At 48.5% G+C, this 16,696-nt stretch overlaps 5 protein-coding genes across 5 annotated transcripts; 2 read left to right on the top strand and 3 right to left on the bottom strand.

The window, feature by feature from the left end:
- Positions 1 to 453: 453 nt before the first annotated feature.
- On the bottom strand, positions 454 to 2,500 carry FOMMEDRAFT_165323 (uncharacterized protein; the record flags this gene model as incomplete). The annotated part of the gene is made up of 5 exons (XM_007262758.1): positions 454 to 891; positions 955 to 971; positions 1,029 to 1,063; positions 1,117 to 1,432; positions 1,472 to 2,500. 5 exons carry the CDS (start codon positions 2,498 to 2,500, stop codon positions 738 to 740), a joined length of 1,551 nt encoding a protein of 516 aa, XP_007262820.1. The 3' UTR covers positions 454 to 737.
- A 464-nt stretch (positions 2,501 to 2,964) lies between these two features.
- FOMMEDRAFT_131470 (uncharacterized protein) lies at positions 2,965 to 5,834 on the top strand (the record flags this gene model as incomplete). The annotated part of the gene is made up of 3 exons (XM_007262757.1): positions 2,965 to 3,189; positions 3,263 to 5,272; positions 5,352 to 5,834. The coding sequence occupies 3 exons, from the start codon at positions 2,965 to 2,967 to the stop codon at positions 5,832 to 5,834; spliced, it is 2,718 nt and encodes a 905-aa protein (XP_007262819.1).
- A 1,555-nt stretch (positions 5,835 to 7,389) lies between these two features.
- On the top strand, positions 7,390 to 9,873 carry FOMMEDRAFT_102389 (amino acid transporter; the record flags this gene model as incomplete). The annotated part of the gene is made up of 12 exons (XM_007262756.1): positions 7,390 to 7,538; positions 7,607 to 7,772; positions 7,828 to 7,966; positions 8,024 to 8,142; positions 8,204 to 8,279; positions 8,331 to 8,742; positions 8,804 to 8,812; positions 8,884 to 9,087; positions 9,165 to 9,316; positions 9,378 to 9,425; positions 9,512 to 9,542; positions 9,595 to 9,873. Exons 1-12 carry the CDS (start codon positions 7,443 to 7,445, stop codon positions 9,871 to 9,873), a joined length of 1,731 nt encoding a protein of 576 aa, XP_007262818.1. The 5' UTR covers positions 7,390 to 7,442.
- Positions 9,874 to 9,969: 96 nt separating this feature from the next.
- On the bottom strand, positions 9,970 to 12,497 carry FOMMEDRAFT_165320 (uncharacterized protein). Its single transcript, XM_007262755.1, has 3 exons — positions 12,208 to 12,497; positions 10,903 to 12,150; positions 9,970 to 10,784 (listed from the first exon to the last, which is right to left on the bottom strand). The coding sequence occupies exons 1-3, from the start codon at positions 12,460 to 12,462 to the stop codon at positions 10,374 to 10,376; spliced, it is 1,914 nt and encodes a 637-aa protein (XP_007262817.1). The 5' UTR covers positions 12,463 to 12,497; the 3' UTR covers positions 9,970 to 10,373.
- Positions 12,498 to 12,722: 225 nt separating this feature from the next.
- On the bottom strand, positions 12,723 to 16,508 carry FOMMEDRAFT_117411 (HECT-domain-containing protein). Its single transcript, XM_007262754.1, has 16 exons — positions 16,403 to 16,508; positions 16,323 to 16,345; positions 16,122 to 16,266; positions 15,925 to 16,058; positions 15,266 to 15,872; positions 14,925 to 15,206; positions 14,705 to 14,868; positions 14,632 to 14,641; positions 14,555 to 14,580; positions 14,251 to 14,500; positions 14,160 to 14,196; positions 13,851 to 14,107; positions 13,503 to 13,793; positions 13,210 to 13,447; positions 13,074 to 13,150; positions 12,723 to 13,018 (listed from the first exon to the last, which is right to left on the bottom strand). The coding sequence occupies exons 1-16, from the start codon at positions 16,420 to 16,422 to the stop codon at positions 12,991 to 12,993; spliced, it is 2,589 nt and encodes an 862-aa protein (XP_007262816.1). The 5' UTR covers positions 16,423 to 16,508; the 3' UTR covers positions 12,723 to 12,990.
- Positions 16,509 to 16,696: the final 188 nt, after the last annotated feature.

Here is a 16,696-nt window from a genome sequence, read left to right as displayed (position 1 = left end):
GACACTAGAATTTTACTTGTTAACAAGCATAACCTCTTAATAAGCATTACTTTTTATGTCCACCAAGGGCAATGCTTAATGAGAGGTTTCACTGTACCTACTATTGTCTTACTATCTTAATTGCTCTTGTTGTTGTTTCTTTGCTCTGCTCTGATTTTCTTTTCTTTTCATCTTTTGCTTTTGTGTTTTTCTTTTTGTACATACTTGTTGTTGATCTGTTATCAATTTATTGTAAGTAAACTAGTGGCTCAAGTAGCTCAAATCTTAAGTATTGTTGTTATATGGATTGATCCACTAATGCTTTTTCTTTTCTTTTCTTATGTGTGTTACAGGCATCCCTTGTTGATCTGTGCAGGTGAGTTTGTGGGACCCTGGTTTTGGAATCTTTACAAGTGGGGGAATGGACACACAAAGGAAAAATAGTATTATAAGTAGTTGTCATTCGATTTGGGATTACACTACAGAAGTTACGGGATAATCATTTCGTCAGTCCAACAATGTACAGTTTCTAATAATGATGCAGAGGCAGATGTGAATCTGAGCCATTAGCTAATCCAGTCATGATAACGAGATGCGCGACAGAGACAGTCATAAGCGTGAGGATCTGGTCCAGATAGCCTGTGGAGAATGAACTCTTGGCTTGAAGCTGAGTAGTTATAGAAGAACGATGACTTTGCGGATAAAACAGTCTGAAAGCACGGAGTCAAAGGTCGAGAGAAAGCACCAAAATACCACTTCTAGAGCCCGCAAGCGTTATTCCCACCGATAACCATTCCAGAATTCTTGACGAGCCTCTCATGCTTGTCTTTCAGCATACTCTGACGCTCACTCAGTACGACTTTGTGTTGTACGACTTTCTCGTGAAGAGTTGCGTGGACTTCGAGCTTCGTGCTGTTATCGAGAAGTAACGCGAATTAACGATTGTAGTAGACTTTCATGTGTTGTGGAACTTACGTCATATGGTCTTTCACCTGAAAAAGGATGTTAACGAGTGCTTGCCATTTCGTTTAAGGAGCATGAATACGTACGAAATCGACCAGCTTGCCGAAACGCTCTGACATCTCTGTAATTTCCAGTCCATCAGTATGTAAGTACCATCCGAATATCATTACTGACCTTTGGCGCCGGCCTTCCAGTCCTCCATCGAGCAATCAGTCCAACGTTTCTTCGCAGCTTCATATTTCTCAATGTGTGCGCCAACATAGTGCTCCAGGTCGACCTCAAGGAAGCGAGAAAGAGCTTGATTGTCTTCCCCGAGTTGGAATCTGTTTGGAGCGTGCGGCGGCTCAAAATGTTGATGAGCGGCAGGATGGGACTGGTGAAGCTGGTGAGGATTGACTTGAACGGGTGTCTGGTACCGATGCGGAGGCGTGGATTCCCGGGCGTGCCGTTCGTAGGATGGATCTACAATCTGTTGGCGCTCTACGATGATCTAATGGTGGTTCAGCAAATAGCCGTGCAGACGAAATACTTCACGAGCCTCTTCTCTATGCATGTCGATCTTGGTACGCTTTCCTTCTCGACCATGCAGGGCCTCGTCGTCATCTTCCTGTTGGCCGATGCGCTTCGTCGTGCGACGGAGGCGATGTTCCATTGCCTGTGGACCTGGATTGTCGATGCCTTCATGTCTATCAACGTTGATTGGCTCTTGATAATCGTATACATGCTCTTCATGCACGGAGCGTTGAGCAGGAGCAGGAGGTGAAAGTGAGCTGAATGTATGCGTCATCTCTGAAGGCACGTCCTGGCCAGTCCTCATTGGATATACTTCACTCCTTGCGGGCTCCAGATTTCCACTATAAGAGCGCCGTATAGGAGGGGAAAAGGTGCTCGTAGGAGTAAGCCCAGATGCAGCGTTATTAGGATGATGGGTACGGCTGTATCTCTGATTATTGTCAGCTGCATGAGGCGTGGAACCGTCTTGAAGGTGTGCAGGAGGTCCAAGGCGTGATTCTGGGGATATGAGTCGATCGTTCGCAAGTAGACCGGCATTCGGAGGATTGAATAAGTAAGACGATGGAGGACAAGAATTTTGAGGACGACGACCAGGGGACATGGGACGAAGTCTTGGTGAGCCGATCTTGGAGATAGGGTCATTCTCTTTAAGCCTATCGACGGCAAGTCTCTTGTCTTTCTTGTTCAGACTGGGAGTGCCAGTGCCATCGCCAGCCTTCCTGGCCTTCGGACGAGTGAGATTGCTGATGTTAAGTGGTTTGTCGGGGACTGATAAGGTCATAGGTGTGCTTAATGCTTGAGGTACGGATCCTGTCACTATATGCGTTTCGTTCTTGTTCTTGTCAGCTTGGGCAGTATTTTGCAAGGCTCTGCCACCGGGACGAGGCGAGTTGGATGCATCTTTGAGAGGTGGTCCGGGATTCGAGTCACGCTTTCCAGGTCCAGCGGGTGCACCAGAGGCTGGTGTGTGCTCATTGCCATCCGCTTCGCTGGGCTGCTTGGAGGACGGCTTGCCACTGGCGACAAATCGTTGGCGTGCACTCATTGGTGTCGTCACGCCAGGACTCGGAGCTGGACAGAGATGGACGCGACGGAAGCAAACACGGAATCGGAGTCCAAACTTAGGGAGCACCGCCACAGCCAAGTCCGATCACGTGGCCATAACGCGTGGTAAGTTCAATTTCGAAGGCGCGCCTTACTCGTCTTAGCGCACACACGAGCCTCCTTTTCTTTCCCCATTCTCCCCCTCCCTTTCTTGCTTTACTACACGCGATCTCGATTGACGATATTTCACGACATTAACGAGGACATCCAAAAGGCTTGTACACGCGATACGCAGGGCGCTACAGCACTCTCCAGCGACACCGCACACTTCATATACGTACGGCCGTTCATGCAATTCATTAATATTCATGATTTCATACTGATTATCTCCTCAATCCAGTCGGACCACACTCTCTTTACTAACTCGTTTGTTATTCTTTTCTAGCGATACTCCTCCCTTAAACCATGGCCACTCAGGCTCTGCCGAGCTTTCTGAGCGCATCGACGTTCACCACAGTCATCGGCGGAGTCACCCAAACACAAGTTGAAACTGTCGTCGTGTCGTCAGTGTTGCCAACACAAGAACTACCGTCATTTCTTTCCGCGTCAACAATTACTGCAACAGTTGGAGGGGTAGCAACCACGGCCACGACACTTGTCGAAGTGCCATTGACCTATATTGGTCCAAGCGTGAGTTCCCTGGATCTCAGAATTTCTTCAAGCTTTCAAGGTATCAATTAGCTCAAACAACACAATTTTGTAGATCCCTCTTGGAACTAATGGGATATGGACCTTCCTAGGCTCGACAACTCCGGCCTCCCTTCAATCTTCTACCGCGACACCTTCATCTAGTTCCTCTCAAACATCGTCAGCATCAAGCAGCTCAACGGGAACTCCAACTGAATCGAACCCCTCATCCACTACTTCCTCAGTACCATCAGCAAGCTCCTCAACCGCCGTGGCGGGCGCAGCTGGATCAAGACACCATCTTACCACTGGCCAACTGATCGGCATTATTATCGCCGCCGTAATTGCGGGACTAGTCATCTTTTTGCTTTTCATACTATTCTGGTTCCGCCGTAAACGCCGCCGAGTTGGGTATGAGCATCCAAATCTCAGCGATTTCGTCTTTGTCGAGTCGTCAGAAGGTCCGACACGCGTAGCTGGCGAAGGTAGCCCCCGACCCACTGGCGAGGAAGAAGATTCATTCTTGCGACCAAGTGGTGAGAGTCAGACAGCTGCCGAAGAGATGCAAGAGATCGGCCCAACGGCTCGCTTGGTCGATAATCGGATCTCGACAGCTACTGATTTTACTACTGGAACAACGATGCCTCCTGAAGGCATTGTTCCGACCGCCCTAAAAACACCACCCGCATCACCTTCTCTCCCTTCTGGTCCTAAAACTCCAAGTCCTTTCTTCCATGCATCAGCATCATCGCTATTCTACAACCCATCACGAGGACCGGATCAATCTTTGGTCGGGGCTGCTGTTGGAGCAGCAAAGCGTGATAGTGCAAGTACACGGGCTTCCTCTTCGTCTTCTCCCAGTGGTAACGCGGGAAAGATTCTTACATCGCGTCAGTTGATGGAGATGGACGACCAGTGGCGTAGAGAGTCCAATGGCAACCAACATGGAGGTGTGGGTCTCCATCACAGACCATCAGAACTCGGCGAACGTATAGGTACACCACTTCGACCGCCGCCTGTATTGGGTGCTGCTGCCGATACAAGTTCTTCAAGGGACATGAGTTCTATGCGTTCCTTAGGATCACATCCCGAGTCACCTGGTAGTGACAGTGATGAGCGAACAGATCTCTTGATGGCCCACCGCTTTAACATGAGCGAAAGCGGGCCGGCAGTCCTCCTGCAGACTGATAATGAAGCTTCCACTCCGTCAAGCTGGCGTTCAAGTCTGGGACTTGGATTGACTGGGTTAGCGCGTCTTAGCAGATTAAGTTGGTTCCAACGAATGGATGCTGCCCGAAGGCATTCTCCAGAAAGTGCCTTGCCAACGACACGATCAGGTTCGCAGCTTCGTTCTGCTGAGACCCGAACAAGTCTGGTTGTTCCTCGACCTGTATCACATCTAACGACTTCGAGTACGGGTGAGACGTTGTATTACGATGCACCATCTGGACCTTCGACGATGTCGACACGTTCAAACAATGGCAACGGTCATAACCGAAGTCACTCCCAGCGGCCTATGTCAATGCCGCCTCTCCCTCCTCGTGCTTTGTTTGCATCTGGTGAGGGTGGGACAAGTAGTGCACCACAGTCGCCACGACCTGGGTTTGGTAATGGGAGTGATAGCAGTAGTAGCCTGAATCGACCTGCGTTACTATTGCTTGATCCTCCCTCAGGTTCTGCACCTGCAAGCCCACGCTTCCCGTCACCTCCCCCAGGGCCGATACGTCCTCACCCCCAAAATGCAGAAACACGCGCTGAGCCTGTCGATGTCCTTGATACTCCTGTACCAGCTCGTGCTGCCGTCTCGCCATTCTCGACAACGTCGTCCCGTGGTGGACCTGCAGTGCCTCCTGGTTTAGAGCACATCGCAAATATACGCTCATGGCGGGACTCAAGTTCTGACATGCCTTCGTCAGCAACATTCGGAACGCATAGCGATCGAGATGTGAGCGTGGATGTTATCGGTAGTGGAGGCGACGTCCTAGAAGAGGCTCCGCCCATGCCAACACATAACTGGACGCAACTACGCGCTGTCACAGTGACAGGAACGTCAGAGTCAAGCAGGCCACGTAGGGCACTCATAGAGGTAAGGAGAATAATATTATACAGCATTCATTTATTTATAGTACACTCACGCATATTCAAATTGTAAATTTTTTTCACAGGCTGAGTTGGATGATCCGCATGATGACGTACACAGTGCTGCTGCGTCGCTACACTCAATCCCAGACCGGCTCAGCCCACTCTCACCCATGGGCTCAGGATCCAACTCACGCGCGCCCTCCAGACTAAACAACTCCTCCCTCGGCTCTAGCTCATCCCAATTCTCGCGCGGACCATCTCCATTGGGGCATGGAGGTAATGGTAATGGTAATGGAACCTCAGGCTCTTCAGCTTCACAACTCGCACATTCAAATTCAATAACGTCGGATGGTCGACGAAGACCGAGACGTGAACCTGGTGAGCCACCAGCAATATCACCTGCCAGTTCGTCGCATTTCGGACGAGCGCGATTGAGTGCGATTGGTGGACATCGTTCACCGATAACTACGCCCCAGCGCAGTCCCGGTGCAGACGCGAGTTTCGCGTTGGCGCAAGAGGGTGCGATGAATGAGGGTACCGGTGCGATCATTGGGCGTACGAGATGAGTTTTCTTCTCCCGAAGTTAACCTATTGTCACTTCTATCTACCTTCTACTGCTTTGATTCGGACATTGTTGTGCACAAAGCTGTCGCTTGTTATTCTACTCCTTTCTTGCATCTTGCAAATTCCGGCTTTGGTTCGGACACGTAGATAATTACCTTCATGGATACTTCACGTTTTTATGTATAATTTCATGCATGTCTGATTTTTATGACTCATTGTTCCGAATATGTTCATGACATGTTAGACAAATTCAATTCAGATTATCATGCAGTGCTCATCCTCTTCACTATTTCACTCAACAACATTGACAGGGCATGTAATGACATTATAGAGCAGTCAGTCAGCAGAAGGTATTCATCTACACCTAGTAAAGCAGTCCTAAAATACCAGGTGGGATTACTATACCAACGAAATACTCTCCTATGACTTACAAAACACAGCCGGTGCCATACAGCACCTCTCCTGTTCTCAACACCACATGAAATTCTGAGTAAATTCTGGGTAAGTTCCGAGGAGTAACTCGATGAGGGGTAATTGATTTTCAAGGTATGGCCTGATTATGTACGGGCATATCGGTGGGCCATGACGTATCTCGGAGGGAATGATGTTCAGCACCAAAAGGTGTGCATCATAATTCTTCCGTGTATGATTGGATCATCATGGGATGGAAGGGTGCGTGACAAACACGCTGGGGTGAAGGTGCGTGAATAAACACGCTGTGGGTGACGGTGCGTGGATAAACACGCTGGGGGGTGCGCGACAGGCACGCTGAGGGGTAGTTGATTTTCGAAACTTTCACGCTAAAGCGTGGTAGTGTCACCTCGAGGAGACATACCGTCGAAAAGACTGGATAAAAATATATTAGTGACGACAAACTGCAAACGGTGAAAGAGAACAAACCTATTATCGAGATGCAATTCGGCCACATACACGACAGTCATTACACGCGGCAATCAACTCGAGCCCTGCCCGACAAACGTCAGCCGCGTGACATGCAGCTGCGCTGGCGAGTAGAAAGTACGGCAGTAAATTATTTATTGGCGTAAGTGTTGAGACAGGCATATAGCCTGTACAACGTTGGTTAACCGATGGTGGAAGACAGAGCAATTTCGTCTCGGTGGTCTTTCCAGTTGAGCAGAATGGGCCAGTAGATGGACCAAAGTAATTGACGATGTTGGCGGTAAAAGCACCGACCGTGTTCATGCAGGGCTGTCAGTGAAGAACTCGTGATCAGCAATCGTTTCTGCATCTACACTGAATCATGAAGAACTTACAGTCTAAGGTTAGACAGCGGAGTGGGAGGAAGGGGGGAGAGGCGGTACTGAGACGACGCTCTTGGACACAAGGGAAGGTGGTGTCGACAGAGAGCAGACGCCTCAGGGAGACCAGATGGGGGATCTCAAAGGTTGGGGTATCGATGGCGTCAGCCTTATAAAGGCATTTCTGACTCCGATTGAAACTCCGAAGCCCAGATAGGCGGTCTCCAACGTGCAAGTGACTTGCCTCAATGCTGCCTCATGTTTGAAGTCGATCCACCCATAGATCCGCATTGTTGATGACTACCATACTAGGACCTATATAAGACCATTTCCGCATGGTACAAGACTGAAATGCATAGCGACGGTTCTTCCCGTGAGGCTTACGGGGACTCTATCACTAGCAGAACGAATGAAGATGATCCGCTGTTGGGTGCTCCAGTTGAAAGAGTAACAGTCCTTGCTTGCGAACATTTAATTTAGACGACTCAAAAAACCTCCCGTAACTATTTATAAAGGTCAATCCTCTTGGTCATGAAGTCGGCTTACTCTCCTGCACAATGCTCAACCTTGGAGAGATGCTGGGCTCTGGTATCTTCTCAGTCCCTGGAGTCATCTTGAATTCCGTAGGATCCGTTGGAATGTTCCTTCTAGCTTGGGTTCTCGCTCCGGTCTTTATATTTGGTCTGTATTTTCTTGAAATATACGTCTCGATCTAGAGCACTTACGATCTCTGTAGCTGGCCTGTCTCTGTTCACTGAGTTGGGGAGCATGTTTCCAAACAGATCTGGAGCAGAGGTCGTTTATCTGGAACAAGCGTATCCACGTCCCAGGTCTCTTGTCCCTGTATCATTTGCAGTGACAACCGTTCTATTATCGTAAGCAAGTGCTTTTGAAGGTTATCCTCGATAAGTTATTCTCAAGTCCACGAATAGATTCAGCGCGACGAATGCTATAGTATTCGCTCAGTATTTCATGGCTTTTTTCGAGATCTCCCCTACCCCGACAAAGCAAACTCTGCTCGCACTTGCAATGGTCACTTTCGCTTTATCTGGTTCGTAAATTTGTTATTCCCACCGTCAAATGGAGAACCAACTTACCTTGCTGGCCGATAGTACCCGCTGTCTCAACGAAATGGTCATTGCTCGTAGTGAATACGATAACGACGGTGAAAGTACTGTCACAATTGATGTGAGTTTTACGTCTTTCGACTGAAGTTTTCTTATCTGAACGTAATTTGAGCCTTATCTCAGCCGGGATAGTCGTCCTAGCAGGTCTGACAAAATTAAAAGATCCTTGGTCGAATTTCTCCGATCCGTGGGCAGGAACGACTTTCAACGGGAACGCCCTCGCCACAGCCTTCGTCAAAACGCATTACGCTTTCGTAGGCTGGAATAATGCATTCAACGTCCTTGCAGAAGTTAAGGGTCAGGATCCAGTCCAGACGGTGCGGAACTCAGGTCGGATTGCCCTTGGGCTTGTCTCCCTACTATTCTTGCTATCGAATATTGCGTATATTGCTGCGATACCGAAAGAAGATATTCAACGCTCTGGACAGCTCGTTGGAGCTCTTTTTTTCCAGAGGGTGTTTGGCGAGACGTGGGCGGCGAAGATGTTGCCGTTCATGGTGATGTTCGCCTCGGTGGGCAATGTCGTCAGTTGGATTTCTCAATTATACGGAGCATCTAAATTTCTGATCACGATTGTTTCTCTAGATTGCAGTTGTAAGAATATACAACTTCAGGAAACCGAACGCCAACTAATACGAGATAACTTCCTTTCACACTATTCTCAGGCTATTGGGAAAGCACGAATCATCCGAGAAATCGCTCGTCAAGGCCTCCTACCCTGGCCAGAATTTTTCGCCTCTACCAAGCCATTTGGCACGCCACTCGGACCCATCTTGATGAAATACCTCTTGACGGTCTTCGTCATCCTTATAGTTCCCGCTGCAGACGCATTCAGCTTTCTGCTTGACTTGTTCTCTTATCCACACTTGGTAAGTATACATATAGTACCCAGAGGCTGTTTGCTGTGGGTCTCGGAGCGGCTGTCTTAACAGCTTTCATTTTCTAGTTCTTCTCAGCTGCAACCGCGGTCGGTGTATGGATTCTACGAAGACGACGGACGTCGATAACTTCAAAAGAAATCTTTGCTAAGTACAGGGCGTCGAACACATCAATTTCATTGTACCTCGTTAGCTGTGTTTTCCTTATTGTTATGCCATGGTAATAACCTCTTTCGTTCATTCGTTCATTCGTTCATTACGTTGAGTTTGTACCCTCCTAGGATCCCACCTGAGAAGGGGCACGCCGACGTATCGTTTTGGTACGCAACGTAAGTGTCCTGACATGTTCCAAAACTGGAAGCCTCGTATTGACGAGCCGTTTTGGTCATTATCACTATCCCCAACATTTTTTTAGCTATTGCGTCGTTGGAATTCTCATACTACTAGTAAGCCCTCCCTCATCCCACTCACCCACTACAACTCTTCTTTTGTTTGTAGGCTTGTGGAGTATATTACTACTTCTGGATCGTCCTCCTACCCCGTCTCGGCGGGTACGAAGTCGTAGAAGAGGTCGAAGAACTCGAAGGTGGTGCTCGGCTTGCACGACTCGTGCGTCGATATCCCGTTGCGACGAAGCCTCCTCTATCAAACCAGCGTGAAGAGAGTGCTGTGGAAGGAGAACGGTCGAGTATAGAGAGTGGTAGTGTGGGTGGGGGTGGACGACAACGACAGAGGTCTAAAGGACAAGTCTTGGATGAACGGGAACCATTGTTATAATTTATCCTGTAGAACACTTGGACAGGAAGTTACTTAAACGCATATACGTAAGTATTTTATATACTGTAGGCTATAAAGTACATCCAAATATTTTGTGCGGGGGTTAAATTTGTTTATAAATACAGAGAGATACCAGAAAACGAAGAAACAAAGTAAAAAGCAGGTCAGATTTTAAGATATTCCTGTACGAAATTGGCTAGCTGCTATCCAGAGAGAATATCCAAAACGAAAGCCAACATAGTTCTTCTAGGAATGGTGGGGCCAGCAAATGCTATGGTATGAGCTAACGCTGCGTCGCGAGAACGTCCACGTTGTTGCCTCTGGGAAGCGCCAGCAGAACTATCGCGAGCGCTTGTCTCGCCATTGTCCCAACATGATAAGTACGATCTCGACGTTCATCCCTTATCCACGTCCATCCGATGCTGAACCAAAAAAGGCGTGGTCAATAACGATCCACACAACAACACCTGCTCCAGGTCAACGAATCAACAAAGATCCATCTAGCCATCCTTCTCTTCTCCATCTTTCTTCCACATCCCCCCCTTCTTCTTCCTCTTCTCCCTCCTTCTAATAGCCTTCGCACGCTCAATCTCCCACCTCTGTAACTCACTCTTCAACCTCAACAACCTCGCCTCATGCGCAGGGTGCGTTGCACCTACAATCCTCCTCGCCAGCCTCACACCAAGACTTTTATTCGCGCCGTCTTCAAGTGCGGAGACGACGAGAGACCCTTCATAGTCATAGTCTTTTGCGTGTTCTGCTGAGCGAGAGGAGGAGCATTCTGATAAGTTTGCGTCACGACGTTGTTCCCAGAAGGAGACCATGTGACGGGCGTCGAACCCTGCGTGGGCGAGGATACGGGCTGAGACGGCGTCGGCTTCGAATTCGAGGTTCATGCTAGAGCAGTATTCCTGTAGGTAAGATTTCGTAAGCATAAGCATGATGAAGTGATGGTACGAAGGAGAGGTGAATCGTCAGGGAGAGAATAAGGATACATGGCGATAGTTGGGAATGAAGTAAGGGACTCACCGTTATCTTCGCGAACTCCCCTGCCCCGATCTTCCCCAGATTCCCAACAGCATCATTCACAAACGGTCCAAAGATCATCGTAATCGGGAACAGAACCGCACGAAGTAAATCGGAGAACATAGATATCGCACCAGGGATGAAGACAGTCCCAGCAGAAAGCGTCTCAAGATGGTGTGATAAGATGAGATGTGAGAGTTCGTGTGCTAATAGGATAGCGAGTTGAGTGATTTGTTCTTCTGTGGGAGTGATGGGGGGTGGTAAGGAATTTTGGTGGTGGTGGTGGTGTGCTCGTGATGAAGGTGAAGTAGCTTGTGACCCGGAGGTGGAGGAAAACGCAAGGAGAGAGCCTATAAGCTCTGAAACCATTGATCGAGATGGAGGAGGACCATGCTCCTCGTGAGGGGCGTTGATGACCGAATTGGTAGGGTTTTTACCAAAGACGCGGTCTAGGAAGCCCGAGTAAACGACTATACCGCCACCTCCATCAGGTCCGAACCCAAAAGAGAACGCATTGTCGCAGTCTGGACGGTCAACGAGCACGAGGTTGTACGGCGGCCCAGGGATCAGATGCGGGGCGTTGATGTCTGTTTCCACAGTTGATGACACCAGGGGAGGAGCCGGTTGGTGTTTAGATCTCATTTTCCGTGACTCGCAGCACCAATTGTCACAAAACCAACGAAGGTATTCCTTCGCAGAAGGTCGAGGCGTGAGTGGGTAGTTAGCAGGAGGAGGGAAGGGCACATCGTCGGGATCTCTATCAGGCCAAGGAAGTTCCAATCGTTTCTCAACCGCAAGGATAGGAATCGTCTTCTCAAGTCGTCGTAACACAGATTCAACAACTTGGTAACGCCAATCGGAAGGTGGTATGATATCAGGTGAACCATCCTGGGAAATCACTTCCAGTACAGCGCGGTACCACCCATCCCCCTGCAACTGCTTCAAAATCGCGTCTTCCTCCTCTGGTGAGAGGAGAATTACACGCCAACGACCTGATAAAGGTGTGCGTTCGAGACTGGCCACGAAGGTAAGGCCGAAGATGACAATCGGAACGGCGATAAGCGCACGATATAGTCTGGTATTTTTCCTTAGCTTTTCTTCTAGTTTGCCGCGCTTGTATTCCAGCTCTGGCTTTTCCTGGATGACATAGTTGAGGTACTTGCGTACGATGATCTTCCGTACAGCTAGGAAGGGTACGAAAGTCAAGGCGATTTTGGTGATCATACTGGCGAATTGGATGGAAGCAGACACCTTGAGATACCAGTGAGACGTCCATTCGCAAGACAAAGGCTAACAAGGAACACGTACCTTGAGGACACTGGCGAGCAAAGCACCTACGAAGTGGCCATGTCGACGCGGTAAAGAGGAACGGAGTTTTACTGCCACCTCATGTCGAGGTGATTTCGTGACAAAAGTACTACGTGTTGCATTTATTTGCAGTGATTTTTGTGTGGTCCAATGCGAGACATTCCTTCGGTTTCCAAAGTTACGCTGTAGCACAACTTGGCGAGAGCTCACAAGAGACGAAAGACGGATATTCGACGCGAACGTCGAGCGCAACATGTTGCATTACTGAGAACAGTGCAGCTAGAGGACGTGGAGGATAGGAACGAGTCAGAGAAAGCAGTGCACAGGATGCGCGTCCCCTTCGGTAGCGAGCGAACTCGTCTAAATATTCGTGAATGCAGAAGGCTGACAAAGCGACCACGTTTGATCGGTCGCTTTTGGAAATCTCCGCGCTGCGATCATAGATCTTATCTTTCCTTTGCACCGCAACTGTTATTCTGGCTGATTACCCCTTAATCTCAGTCTCACATCAGGCACACGTCAAACAAGTTCTTTCATTTCAACAAACATCCGTTTACATCGAACACAAAAACAGAATAACGTACATTAAAAAACTAAAGCCTAAAAGCCTACCCTCCGTACATATGGTAGCTAGCACCAACTCGAATGAAGATGAAGACAATCGCTAAATCGCTTGGAAAAAATTAAAATTGCTGGAAGATAACAAACAAACGATAATAGGGGTTTCGACGGACGATACTGGGAGAGAAAAAGGGGTTCCACGGGAAGTCCATCCAGGATTCTTTATTCTTGTCCGAAACCGACAGTTTCCCTGTAAATCGAAGTTAGGGTGACAAAATAAAACGAAGAATGGAGAAGCGACGTACTCTACTGCCAGTGTGAGTTTCTGCTCTAAACTCTCGTAATCTTTGTATGGAGGAAGGTCAAGGCGATTGAAGCAAGTCTATATTACAAAGAAGCTTTGGTTAACCATCGTGAAACTTAAATAAGAAGTATACATACATGACTCTTAGGAAGCTGAGATGGATCGCCAGATTTTTCAATAGTAAACCGACGGGGTCCATCGGAACCCTGAAGGTCTTTGAAGCCATTGACAGGTATACGTGACGTCCCAGTGGTAAATTGTAGCAAGCGGGACTTGCGTTCCGCTGGCCAACTACGTATGCACTTCCAGAACCATTGTATAACTTCGTCATTCATCTCGTAACCACGGTAGTCCGTGTACTTGGCCCAGTCATCACTGCGCAAACATATTAGTATATGGTGTATGTGGAAAGAGTATGGGGTCAACTTACACATCGATCTCTGACATACCACCAATGAGCAACTCGAGCTCGCGCTCGTCGAAGACGTTTATGAGTTCCTGAGGGATAAGTTCGTTGAAACCGGATATGAAAGCTTCGAATTGCTCTTGGACACGCTTGAAGATACGATACTCGACAACCAAGTCGACATATTCTTTCTTGTTCTCATCGGTGACTGCAACGTCTGCTCCTCCGGGTTTAAGTTCGATAGTCACCATCTCGCCGAAGCGTTCCTCGGCTGTGGTGAATGTTTCGTCGATAACGCCTTCGATCTCGTTCTCACTGTTAAACGCGTCAAGTTGAGTCAAATGTAAAAGTCGTGATTGCTTGGAAACTCACAGCATCCATGTCAAACCTCTGAACAACTCCGCATCCACACTCTCCAAATCTGCCAACGTTACTTTCTTCTTCAAGATCATCTTGTAGAAGCTGACAATGAAGTATGCGTCGAGGAAGCGACGGTGGAAGATTGCCAACCCGAGACAACGTCCAATGAACTTGAAGTAGTTCAAATGCTCCGGGTTGACACCCGATGCCGGATTAATTTGAAGAGTGTAATTATCGTGTGCAGAATACTCGAACAAGCAGTAGAAGGGCTGTTCATGCACCGTCAGATATCGACGCAACAATAAAAGAACTACAACTTACGTTGAACATCTCATGGGATAAGAGGAAGAAGAATTCTCTGTAGACAGTTTATTAACTATAAAGTAGAATATTTATGGAACGGAAGACTAACCTTGAGACACCTCCGTAATCGAGACCGTCTTCACCATCGAATTTGATCATTAATCTCTTCTTCAGGTCAGCAGGCGTCTGTCTCATGATTTCCGCATATGAATCTTCAAAGATGTGGTTTCGCCTAATCTTGATTTGACAGTTTCCTGGTTGAGCACGCATGGCTGGTTGGCTGCGGAAGTAGATGAGTTTCCGACGGAAATCACGCTTGTATTGAGGGACGTTTGTGTCCAAGGAGGATGGCAAGCGTGCTGGAAGATGGAATTCAGTCAAAAGATTGATATTCGAAGCTGCGAAACACTTACGGTCATCCCATGTTGTCGTCTTTGTACTATAAATAATTCAATCTTATATCCAGAGTCGTGATTAAAATCAAACGTACTTATGATCGACTACAGAAGGTCACGTCAATATCATTCCCACTTTCGCGCAGACTAATTTCTTGCAACACTCACCAAAGTAGATTCTGGCAGTCGACGTAAGTCGCATTTCCCATCCAGACGGAAGAGGTCCAAGTTGTGAAATTGATTGAGGTTGCGCTGTCGTAGTCGCACCGTTGGGTCCCATAACCCGAACAATTGTCTGACGGCGAGGGTCCACCCATGTCGTAGTACGAGTCCTGTGAGAGATAGAATAAGCCAAACGTCGATAAAACATCCCTTGCAATAAACTTACGTATGATCGACATAATATGGCCGACCCTCCGGAGTGAAGCGTTCCTCCCATCCAGCGGGTAGTGGACCACTTCCAGCCGTCGTCTGCGATGCAGTAGTAATCGGGGCCGGACTCGCAGCAGCCGCGGATGTGGAACGGTTTACGGTTGCTGCTGACTCAACCATGTCATCCGCAAGAAGACGACGATTGTGTTGGTCACGCGCCGCATTTGTTTCTCCTTGCTGTGCAGAGTTATTTACAGCCTGGTTAGCCGATGGGCGATGCCATGTCGTGCTTCGAGTGCTAAATATAGTGTGATAAGTCATTTGTTCATTCATAACGGAACGCTAATCGGGTCTTACTTGTGGTCCACGTAGTAAGTCCTACCAAGAGGGTCAATGCGACGCTCCCACCCAGGAGGCAGTGGTCCAAGAGGATCTTCGTGAGGATTAAAGCTGCGCGCCGCAGCAGCAGAAGCATTGGTCGCAGCACCAGCAGGCATTGGAGTCTGGGCGACATTTGGGGCTGAAGGGGAAGATGTAGTGGTAGTTGCCCCTGTAGTACTAACGTTAGTTGGGACAGTTCCACTAACGGGGCGGGATGTAGATGTCGGCGTTTCGACGTCCGGATTCGTCGCAGATGCAGTCGCAGTCGGCGACCGATTGATTTGAGGCGTAGGCATCTGCATGACAGCTGGTTGTTCCGGCTGTGCTGGGACTGATGGACCACCCTGGCGACTTGGCGTTCGCGAAATCGCAGACCCAGAAGTGGCTGATGAAGCTGCAACGGGAGATAAAGATGACGCAGTGTCCTCCAAACCCATATTCGACAACGCAGTCTGTATGCCGGAGACAACCGATGGTCCCGGATTACTTATCGGTTGTGATACATTTGTCGAGAGATAGACTATCAGTTTACCGTGGACAACAAGGTTGTCATTGGACTTCTTCAAGTCCAGTGTGAGCATCTCTGTGCGCAGTCAAAAAGCTGTGCAATAGAAGAGTCGGAATAGAACACTCACCATGGCCCCCCAACTCCAGGTCGAGCACATCGCTGACACGAATATTGACCACACCTAAGAACCCTTGGTCCCGCCTCTTGAACTTGCGCTGATCAAAGATCTGAACAGCGATGACGGAGGAATCCTTCACAACACTAATACATGCTTCAGGTCAGAAAACTCCAAACAAATACAAGCAAAAGTTAAGTTTCACGTACACATCGAAGTTTTCGTTCCAATAAGGGTTCAGAGTCTTCTTGATGACACTTGTTGTATGCGTCTGCTCCGCATCAACTGTGATGACTGCGAAAGGGTCGGGTAGCCTGAAGACATCCCGCTTCGAGAGACCATCTGCCGCGACAACTATCCAGGGGATGATCAACACCTGCCGCCACTCGAGCTAGGCCAACAATACTCACCAGTGATCCTGATCTTCCTCGTTCTGTCGGTCAAAGTCAGCTTCCGGCACGACGATAAAGAAGGCGGTGTAATTGCTTACAGAGGTCCAGCAGTCGGCATCTGTGCAGTCCTCAGCGACTATGAGAGTGAAATACCTCGTTCAGGCAGCCGTCAGCAGAAAGACTGGGCAGACGGAAGCAAGAAGGGACGGAGATGACTGTTGGAGACAAGGGAGAACAACAGAATAAGTCGCACAGCGTCGGCGATACTGGAAGGTGACACAATACCGAGACGGAATAGGCACTGCTTTACTCACGCCACACATCTAATCATACATCACGTGATTTACTATAATTTCCAGGCGATTAATAGCTGGTGATATCGTACCATCTTC

Source organism: Fomitiporia mediterranea (genome assembly GCF_000271605.1).
Source record: "Fomitiporia mediterranea MF3/22 unplaced genomic scaffold FOMMEscaffold_2, whole genome shotgun sequence".
In the NCBI taxonomy this organism is placed as follows: Eukaryota; Fungi; Basidiomycota; class Agaricomycetes; order Hymenochaetales; family Hymenochaetaceae; genus Fomitiporia; species Fomitiporia mediterranea.
This window is presented reverse-complemented; position numbering and strand designations above follow the sequence as displayed.

Bases quoted from the DNA above. Each gene is read 5' to 3' on its own strand.
- FOMMEDRAFT_165320 (XM_007262755.1), bottom strand. From the start codon at position 12,462: ATGTTGCGCTCGACGTTCGCGTCGAATATCCGTCTTTCGTCTCTTGTG. The intron at 12,151-12,207 runs GTACGTGTTCCT...TGGTATCTCAAG, and splicing joins TGCTCGCCAGTGTCCTCAAG to GTGTCTGCTTCCATCCAATT. The intron at 10,785-10,902 runs GTGAGTCCCTTA...TCTTACCTACAG, and splicing joins GGGAGTTCGCGAAGATAACG to GAATACTGCTCTAGCATGAA.
- FOMMEDRAFT_117411 (XM_007262754.1), bottom strand. From the start codon at position 16,422: ATGCCGACTGCTGGACCTCT. The intron at 16,267-16,322 runs GTGAGTATTGTT...TCCCCTGGATAG, and splicing joins GAGGAAGATCAGGATCACTG to TTGTCGCGGCAGATGGTCTC. The intron at 13,151-13,209 runs GTATGTATACTT...TTTGTAATATAG, and splicing joins CTCAGCTTCCTAAGAGTCAT to ACTTGCTTCAATCGCCTTGA.